At 32.2% G+C, this 10,637-nt stretch overlaps 1 protein-coding gene across 1 annotated transcript; it reads left to right on the forward strand.

The window, feature by feature from the left end:
• Positions 1 to 5,431: 5,431 nt before the first annotated feature.
• Positions 5,432 to 9,836, forward strand: PAD4 (alpha/beta-Hydrolases superfamily protein). Its single transcript, XM_089829089.1, has 4 exons — positions 5,432 to 5,608; positions 5,699 to 6,017; positions 6,144 to 6,932; positions 8,655 to 9,836. The coding sequence occupies exons 1-4, from the start codon at positions 5,577 to 5,579 to the stop codon at positions 9,468 to 9,470; spliced, it is 1,956 nt and encodes a 651-aa protein (XP_089685215.1). The 5' UTR covers positions 5,432 to 5,576; the 3' UTR covers positions 9,471 to 9,836.
• The last annotated feature ends 801 nt before the right edge of the window (positions 9,837 to 10,637 follow it).

Here is a 10,637-nt window from a genome sequence, read left to right on the forward strand (position 1 = left end):
CTTGGTCTTTAAGTTGCTATAGTTGAGCCATGGCCGACAAATTCCTTTTAGATAAATTTGATATCTAAGACAACAAAAAAGCAACTTGAAAAACTACATCAGAGTATAACATTAAGATGCCTCTTTCCTACAAATAATTGCCTGAAAAAACAACACTGCATCTAGTTTTCCAAATATGTCTTAAGATAACTTGCCTAATAGAATCGACAATAACATCCTTATGAAGGCCAAAACCAAGGAGAGCTTCCTTCCAATTCTATTTATGGTGAAAAATAGCTGAAATTTTTTTTAAGATAACATTCCATTGCTTTTTCACATAGGGGTAGTCCCAAAATATATGTTTCATATTTTCAATATACAAACAAAAGGGGCATCTAATTGGTTGCACTGCAATGTATTTTAATTTGTCACCAACAGGTAATTTGTGGTGTAAACCCTTCTAGGCTAGCAATTGTGAATCTGCATCAGCTTTGGATTTCCAAACTTGTGCACTCATATTGATCCATCTCTTCATACTAAATCTGTATTTCCATTTCAGATCGAGACGAGGGAGGATAGACCAATGAGGTAAGGAGCTCAAATATGCTTTCTTAAGTGGAAGATGGTTAAAATGAGATGTGGAGAACCATTTCCAGTCTTTAAAAAAATTGCATTCTCTTGGAGTGCAGATTTTAATGGACAACTCAAGAGGAACTAGTGACTATACAAATATGATAAATTGTAAGCATGGTGTCTACAAGCTTGGTCATTGCAAGAACTTAATGGTTAAAATGACCATATTGTACATCCTAAAAATTTCCACAAGTGTAAATTGGAGAAATATTATGAAACAAATGTGAATATGTGTATAATCTAGACTTACCATTTAACTTTTGCAATGCAATAATCTCTCCTTAATATAGGTTGAATGATTGTTAATATTAATATAGATGTAAACTCAAAACTCTTATTTGTTATAATGTAGGTGTCTATGCTTCCATGTGTGTTGTTGTTACTCATCAAGCTCTTTGGTATAGAACAAGTTCCAAATGAAGAAAATACAATAGAATTAGATTATTTATGTAATGTAAAGTTACAAAATAAGAACCCAAATTGACTCGAATCTATAACAAGGAGTGCTTGCACTTTTTAACTTTTCCTAAATTAAATGAACCCTTTGACATAATTTAAGGTGCTTTGTTGTTATTTTTCATTAGAAGATGTTTCAAGTTAGTAAAATTTTAGACCATATTTATGTTAATTTGATATTTATTTTCAAATCTAATATACACATTAAATGGTTGTGTGCACGTGGAAGTTGTTGTTAGCTTCATAGACAAATGCATTTGACATTTTAAAAATGCCTTAAAATATATTATTTAATATTTACGATTGTATTTGAGATTGACCTAAATGTTATTTTTTTCCCTTAATCATCACTTCATACAATTTGAGTGGAATTAATGAAACTTAGATATTAATTGCTTATTTTCTTATGTACTCATATCTATCTTTTGCATTTATTTTATAAATATTTGTCAAATAGGACCAATTTAGAAAATATATTAGTTTTAGATTGAAAAAAAAATAGTAGGCCCCTTTGTTAGAACATCCTCATCCCCCATTTTTCTTGTGCAATATCACCATGACTAGACTTTCAAAACCTTGGAAGGTGATATATCTTTAGGTCTTTTGTCTCTTTCACGAGAGGCTAGGTATATTTACCAAACTTATGGTGCTTGTGTGATTTAGGTCATCAAAAATATCAAACATGTCCTTCATTACCTTGAAATATAGTCTTTAGGTCTCAAGATCTAGTATTCAATTACCAAAAACTCAATTTTATTCTTCCTAAACTTAGCTAATTAGATTCATTTAATAAAAAATCGCAAAGTGGCCTATTGTCTTTTTAGGTATTTCTTGCTTCATTATATAGCAAGATGTTATCTCTAGAATAGACATGAAGTTCAATTACAATATTGCTATACCTTTTTGTTTGGCTATCAAGTTCCTGGGTGCTCTACAAATCTAGGCAACGTTCATGTTTGTTATTCTTCTTGTTGAGTTCCTTTTCAACATTTCCATTTGAATATTAGGAAGATTTTGAAAGATGATCTTTGAGCCTCTTTTGATAGGAATAAAGGCTTACACTATGGGACTTGAGATATTTTTGGTCTCTTTCACAACATTGAGGAGTTGGGCATGCTCTTAACTTATTTTTAGGCATTTTTCTTTGTGCTAAATGGATCATCAGGGTCCTAAAAGGTGAGGAAGATTGGTGCCCCTTAGATGTTTGATTTGGAAAGGTCTTAGGCTTCATGTAATCTCCTCATTACAAAGGAGCCCATTCAAATCCAAGGCACATTTGTTAACAAGAGGATCTTGAAGGATTTAGAATCCATAAAGCAACAACTTCTATGGATTGTCAATGAAGTTCACAATGACCTTTCCATTAGTTATCAATCTATTCTGCAGTCTTCAATTTTCTTTGACAAGAACATCCTCTAGCCAAAGCCTTTTAACTTTGTGTTTTGAAATTTTTATGTTAAAATAATCAAACATTATTAGATATTTTCAATAAAGCCACCAAAAAATTCTTAACATAAAACTTACAAATGTATTTCCACCATAGAAAATAACCGCTTCATATTATTACTTTCATAACTTTTTTAAAATTATAATTTAGTCTTAAAAGAACATTTATGCAAAATTAACAAAGTACTATTTTGAAGCAATTATTATTAATATAAATATAATGCTTCACCAAATTTTTTTTAAGAAAACAAACAAAGGACTCAATAATATTAACACAAAAATACAAAACTTCAACATTGTAATTTGAGATCAGGCACCTGTGGGGGAAAATTGTTAATTCTCTTCATGAAACACTCCTAGCTAAATGTGACATTGGTGGAGGTTTCGATCCTAGAGATGCTGGTATTTACTCACGCCTTTCCTCCCCTCTTCAGGGCTGTACTCCTTCAGTCCCCCACAATCGCTTTGGGAATAGACCTAGGCAACACTCTCAGCATGTTAATCGTGAGGGGCCTTAGTCTCCTCCTGAGGAGGGCATTCTTAAAATCAACATTGATGGTTCTTCTTGGGGAAATCCTGGTCCAGCTGGTATTGGGGGAGTTGGGCGTGATAGTTCTAGTGATATTCAATTTCTGTTTTCTATATACGAGGGTTACCATACTAATAACCTCATGGAAGCCCTGGCTATCTTGGTTGCAATGGAACAATGCTGTCAACGTGGATAGAAAAGAATTATCTGTGAGACTGACTCAAAGGTGGTTGTGAATTTATTGAATAGAAGGAACCTTGTGCATGTGGATTGGCATTTGGCTCTGGTTATTCAACAAATCATTCAGTTATACAATTCTCTGGATTCTATGTCTTTTATGCATATCCCTCGTGAGTGGAATGGTGTGACTGATTGTCTGGCTAAATGGGCCTCTAAGCATGGGCTGGCTTGGAACATTATTGATCATAGGATGCTTCCCCTTGATTTATCTTAGCTGCTAGTTCAACTTGTGGACCAGGATAAAGCTTTATAGTTCTCTTTGTTTCCTATGTTGTTTTGCTCTCTTTGGTATTCAATAAAAAATTTATCCCTCTCTTAAAAAAAAGCATTGTAATTTTTAAAAATAAAATAAAATAGGCTCTTTCTTATTGTACCAAATATTCCTTGACCCCGCTGAAGACGACGATGGTTATCCAGCCCCATTGTTTGGGATGGTTGGATGCCCTTCCCATCCATGCCATGCCATGGCAACTGCGGCCCTGTTTGCACGCTTTCTAAGCCAGTCGCTGTCAGTCCCGTCAACAATAAAGGAAATGAGGGGAGATGTGTGTGGGGTGGATTATATTTATATTAAAGTTAAATTAATTGATATTTTTAAAATTATGTTCAAAATGTTTTAATAATTTTTAATTTTTATATTTTATTTTATTAAAGTTAAATTAATTGTAAATTATTATTTTTAAAGTTTTTGTGAAAATTATGTGAATGTGAATGTTAATTATTTTTAATATATGTGATTAATTTAAAAATATTTGTTTAAAAAAAATTATAATATTTTTAACATAAATTGAAGTTTGAATTTATATGTTGATCAAATTGTGATATAATTAATTAATTAATTATAATTTAATAGCTATCTTCAATATTTATTTTCTTAAATATATTTAACTCATGCTTCAGGTTGTTTAAAGTGGACAAATCAAAATCAAAAAAATTAAAAAAATATTTTCTAAAAACATTTCACTCATCTGATTTTATTCTAATATTATAAAAAATTATAATATTATAAATAATAATTAATTGTGATACATAATTAGATATTTGTGGTTTGAATTTATTTTTTACTAAATACAATATACAATGAAATAAAAAATATAATACCAATAGAAATAGAAATTGAGATAGATTAATTATTTGTAATCATATTAAGTAAAATTTGGATTTCTATAGATCATAAAATTGATCATTTACTTTAATTTTTTTTTAAAAAGTTCTTATTTTTAAAATATTTAATAGAATTATTATTAAAATTTTAAAAAACTAAATAAATATTTAATATTTAGTTAATATTTTTAAAGAACAATAACAATGAAATATTATTATTTTTTGTAATCATATTAAGTAAAATTTGGATTTCTATAGATCATAAAATTGATCATTTACCTTAAATTTTTTTTAAAAAGTTCTTATTTTAAAAATATTTAATAGAATTATTATTAAAATTTTAAAAAACTAAATAAATATTTAATATTTAGTTAATACTTTATAAGAACAATAACAATGAAATATTATTTTGTTACAAATTTAATAAGGAAAATAATATTTAACATTAAAATTGAAAAGGAAACATTATTTAACAAATTTAAAATATAACATTCAATTCTGAACTAAAACTTTAAATTACAAATATAAATAAATATATATAAAAACAATAAGACAATTCAAAAAAATAAAATTATAAATTCAATCAACATATAATCAACATATAAATTCAAGCTTTAATTTATGTTAAAAATATTATAATTTTTTTTAAACAAATATTTTTAAATTAATCACATATATTAAAAATAGTTAAATTAACATTCACATAATTTTCACTTAGAAATTTCAAAAATAATAATTTACAATTAATTTAACTTTAATAAAATATAATATAAAAATTAAAAATTATTAAAACATTTTGAACATAATATTAAAAAAATGAATTAATTTAACTTTAATATAAATATAATCCACTATTCTCACACTTAAAAAACCCCTACACACCTCCCCTCATTCCCTTTACTGTTCACGGGACTGACAGCGGCTGGCTTGGAAAGCGTGCAAACAGGGCCGGCAGTTGCCATGGCATGGCATGGCATGGATGGGAAGGGCATCCAGCGATCCCGAACGGTGGGGCTGTATAGCCGTCGCCTCTGAAGACGAGGTAGAACCACATTGACCAGAGAAAAATTAATAATAATAATAAATGTAGAACACAATCCTAAATTGTCGCGCTCCAAGTAGTATAAGTTTGTCGCCTTTCCCAGGGCATTTGGATACTTGATCAAGCTAGCTTTGGTTTCTGTTTCTCATGGCGAATTCAGACGATTTACCCGATGCGCAGTAAGTTAAAGCCTCCATTTCTGTTGCAGAGTTTAAGTTTTAATCAGAGGCCTTCTACAATTAAGAATAACTTGTTTTTGCTGTCTACAGATTTGATGGCAGCTTTTCACTTGGGAAATACTTGGTATCCAGCGGACTACCCACCATGGCGTGGGAGGCTTGTACCAGAGCTCAGAAATCTGGAAACTCTTTCATTAATTGTGAGATAGAAGACGTCCAATTTTTCGCTTTCAGCGGCTTTGATATTGTCCATAACTTCTTAAATGTGGACAATGGAGAAGAAATTCTCAACTCAGATACCGATCTGTTTAGGTCTTTGAGGGATAACAATGGCGGGCCGGCTCTGATTCATAAGGGCCTTCTTAATGGGTTTCTCAATATCTTACACAATTCTGACCTGAAGGACAAGGTTCGTAATATTCAACTTTTATTTGCCTCTTAGCTCCTAATGTTTGATTTCAATTTATCAGTGCTTAGCTTCTAGTAATTGATTTCAATTAATCAGCGGTTTGAGAGAGAAGGTTTTGTGTTGCAGCTGGAAATTTGTGGGAGAAAAGCAGAGGGGATAATTTTGACCGGCCATGGCTTAGGAGGGGCAGTTGCAGCCCTCGCAACGCTGTGGATGCTGGTTAATAGCAATGACAACAAGAATAGGCGTAGGAGAAATAAAAAGCTCCCTTTCTGTATGACCTTTGGCTCTCCTTTACTGGGAGATCAAGGGCTTGCTCAAGCTGTTGGTAGGGAAAAATGGTGTGGGGAATTTTGCCACATAGTTTCTAAGCATGATATTCTTCCCAGGGTTCTGCTTGCCCCTTACCAGTCCATTAATCCACCTTTGAGAGCCTTGCTACCTTATCTTTACTCAAATATGAAAGATCATCATAATCCTAATCCTAATCATGCTTATAGTTCTAGTCATAATCATTTCCCCCTTTCATATGAGCAGTCTTGTAATTTTCTGAGGGACGTTTTACACCATACTAGGATTGCAGCAAAGAGGTGCACAGATAAGAGCCAACTTGTTGAAAGCAGACAAAGCCCCTTTTGGCCACTGGGCTACTACTTTTTCACTTCAGAAAAGGGTGGTGCTTGCTATCAAAGCAGCGTGTCAGTGCTGCAGATGTTCGATTTCACATTGCAAGATGTGGAGCTCTGTCCCTCCAGCGAGTTTTTCATGGAGCATCTGAAGTATGGGGAAGCAGTGCATAATAACTCTAGAAACTTGTACAGTGTTGGAGACCTTGGCCAATTATATAGTGATTCAGAAAGGCCTTACGATCTTGGAATTGCAATAGCTTTGGAAGCTGCTGGACTCCAAATTCAGGTATCCATATCATAGCAACTCTCTTTATTAATATTATTAGATTTCTACAATTTATTAATATTATTAGATTTCTACAATTCATCATTTGTAAGTTATGAGTTTACTTTTTACTGGAATTGTATATATATATTTTTAGCATTAACATTTTGAATCACACTACATAATCTATCATTAGAATCTGAATTTACAATAGCAAAAGATCCCTAAGAAAATCAATATTTCACAAGATCCCTAAGAAAATCACAGTTTCTTGTGAAATATGCAGTAGAACCTTATTTCTTGTGAAATATGCAGCAGAACCTTGTTGGAAAGTATAGAATAGCGGGGAAAGTTTTTGAAGTAAAATGAGAAGCATTTTTCCCTCCTCCAAACATGACATAAAAATGTCTCTGCAAGTGGGTGTTTTTGTTTATATTTCGTATCATTCTAAACATTGTGTGGGGAAGATAGGAAAAAAAAAGTTAAAAATTTTGGGATTTCGATAGACGGCGTGCAGAAAAGTTATTCTGGGAAGCACGACTTGTTGCTTTTCATTGTTCAGGGTTTTGATCTGAGAGCTCCCAATAATAAACATGGGAATAACATGACTAGTTTGCAAATGTTATGGATGGACTATTGAGCAAGCGAGATCTTTTGTTTCTGTTTTTCTCTAGCTTACTGCCTTGATGAGGATCGTAGACAGCTTCTCGTGCTCGTTAACATAGACTGCGAAAGTTCATTAGATTGTTTCATGATCCAAAGGTTTAGTGGTGTAAAACCATTAAAACAAACTTAGTAACCTCCAAGTGATGTCCTTTATTGATTAGTTTCCTGCATATAACAAGGTATAACATACACAATGTGAACAGCTGACCAAAATCTGTTGTATATTGCCCATAGAAATTGTAGGCCAGATACGGTTTTGAAAAGTTCGCTTCTCTAGTTCCACAGTACTAGCAAAGCTGCTTGCTTTCCTTGTCTGCATTATAAAAGATGTGGACCTAGGAAAGTTTCGTTCACATGACAAAAGAAACAGTTGTCCCATCATACAAAGTGGACCTGCACATGTACCATTATGAATGGTCCCCCCTTGCCATTTCAAAACAATTAGAACATAATCTGTTAACTTATTAAGCTTTTATCAGATAGTTTTGTACCTGCCTCTATATACCTGGTTAAAAGTGGTGTTACGGTGAATTCATTTTTTTGAGTATGATTGTGTGATAGTTTTATATCATCAATGTTTTGGATTACATCATATGATCTATCATAATTTTGTTCTCTTTGCTTGTGTAATATAATCTCAAATATTGATAATCAAAAACTATAACACAATCAATATTCAGAAAAAAGAATTCATTGATATGAATTGTGAAAATCTAATATTGCTAAATGATGTTACAGTTTATAATATCATATAGGCTAATGGAAAAAATTTAACTAAATTAGAGATGCTAATGTTTAGGATGGACAACTTCAGTCATAGACAAAAGGGTTCACGATGATATAACTACTTTTTATATCATTGTTCCCCAGTTTAAGATTGTATTTTTCTTCCAACTTTTTTTTTCAGATTCTTTATTCTCTGCTGTACATAACACTAATCTAAAACAATATTGATTGTCTTTTTAATTGGCTAATTATTATTACTGGCACCGTTAACTGGTAGGTGAGGCTACCATTGGTGAGCTTGGGTATACTTATTTACTCTGAATTGGGTACTAACAAATTATTTTATTTCAGCCTGGTGATGAGAGGCACACCCTGATGATGGACACGGTAAGGATTGGATTCAGCCCAAGCCTGAACAGCGCCAAAGCGTTCATACAATCAGCAAAAATACAAGGTGCGAGGGTTGAAATTGAGTGGTACAAGACAAGCTGTGAAGCTGAGGGGCTTGGCTACTATGACTCTTTCAAGAACCCAAATAGGACTAAAGATTTCAGGGCAAACATAGATAGGCTCAAGATCTCACGCTTCTGGGATGAATTCATCCAAATGGTTGAAATGAACAAATTGCCTGATGATTTCCATCTGCAGCCCAAGTGGGTTTATGCTGCCATTTACTACAAACAGCTTGTGGAGCCCCTGGACATTGCTCACTATTACCGCTCGAATAAACACCTGAAACAAGGCCATTACCTCGAAAATGGAAGAAATCAACGCTACAAAACTATTGAAAAGTGGCAAAATGATAGCAATTTGTGTGGTGAGAGAGTCAATCGCACAAAATTGGCGGTGCTCACACAGGATTCATGTTTTTGGGCTCGCGTAGAAGAGGCCAAAGATTGGGTGGAATGTCTTAAACGGGAGAAAAATCTGTCTGTTATTGCAAAACAGATTAAAAAGGTTCAAGGCTTTGTGAATCATGTTGATAAACTTATCAAGGATCGTGATATTTCACTTGACATTTTGCTGGAGAGAGGCAGCTTCATGAAATGGTGGAAAGAGTACAGAAACATTTGGTCTGATATCTTTTCTCCTTTGCATTCACATCAAATGCAAATGGAAGCCATGGAAAGCGAAATGAGGAGATTGTGTACAGTTTCAAATCCATAAATCTAATCCTTTCCTCTTCTGATCACTGATAAGTTAAATTCAGATGTAGTTTGATTAGATTTCATATTAATATTAGTTTCAACCCATAAATCTAATCCTTTCCTCTTTTGAGGGAGATTGTGTACATATTATTTCACTTGATTCTAAAGGTAATAGACGTTAGAGTCGGATATAAAATCACTATATATCTGATTACTCTCTCTGTAATCTTTCAAGTTTAGATGTTCCAGTCTCTTTGCAGCCTACTGTTCAGAACCATCATTACAACTTCAGCATTTCTTTACTAGAGCTGTTCAATATAAATATTGATTTAATGAGGGATAATGAAATCAATTTTATAAATAAAGACTATAGTGTTTTACTTCTCTTAGTAGACTATCATTTGGATGCAATGAGAATATTAAGTAAATTATTAATTTTTATGAGAATGGTTCTTGTATCAATGAATTCTCCAAAAAAAACTAAGAGGACTAGGCTCTAAAAAGAGCTAAGCTCCATGAACATCTTTTACCAAATTCTTTAATGACTATTTTGAAGAATCTGTAGACTTTTAAAGTGATCATTTTTTTCATTTTTATGAACATTAGACATAATGGAGATCATTTCACAACAGCCAGAAATCTTGCAATATTTCACATCAGTACATATAAACTACAATAATAATTAAAATTATTTAAATTGCTTATGAAAATAACAAAAAAATAGTTCTCCGAATACGTTCCCTTAATTACACAGATATAAAAATTAACATTCCAATCTACCAATATAAATATTTGAGATCACATTTAACAATCCATAAATATTTATATATCAATTACCATTTTGAAAAAAATGAATAAGGCAGGGACCCAACAATTGTGAAAAGCATTAGCCGGTGCAGAGGTCATTTCATTTCATTTTTATCCTTTGAAAGATCAGCCTTCTGCATTTTTCATCCGACAACTGGGTTTGCCCTTTTATAATTGTTCTTGCTGTGCCGTTACATCTTGCTCATAATTCTTAAAGATGATGATAGGAAACTACGGTCGTTATTAATCTCTATTATGAATGAGAGGGAGGGTTGGTCTTCTAATCAATATTTTAAAAAATGGATTTTACAGATTATTTATTCTTATTTTAAAAAAGTGAAAATGTTTTTTAATATATAGCGTCAATCAATATTTTGTT

The sequence above is a fragment of the Cupressus sempervirens genome, chromosome 5 (assembly GCF_028749045.1).
Source record: "Cupressus sempervirens isolate cs-2001-9-10 chromosome 5, ASM2874904v1, whole genome shotgun sequence".
Taxonomy (NCBI): Eukaryota; Viridiplantae; Streptophyta; class Pinopsida; order Cupressales; family Cupressaceae; genus Cupressus; species Cupressus sempervirens.

What these genes read in the sequence shown, in the direction of transcription:
- PAD4 (XM_089829089.1), top strand. Translation starts at nt 5,577, where the DNA reads ATGGCGAATTCAGACGATTTACCCGATGCGCA. An exon ending in GACGATTTACCCGATGCGCA is followed by an intron (nt 5,609 to 5,698) that starts GTAAGTTAAAGC and finishes TGCTGTCTACAG; the next exon opens with ATTTGATGGCAGCTTTTCAC. An exon ending in ATTCTGACCTGAAGGACAAG is followed by an intron (nt 6,018 to 6,143) that starts GTTCGTAATATT and finishes TTTGTGTTGCAG; the next exon opens with CTGGAAATTTGTGGGAGAAA.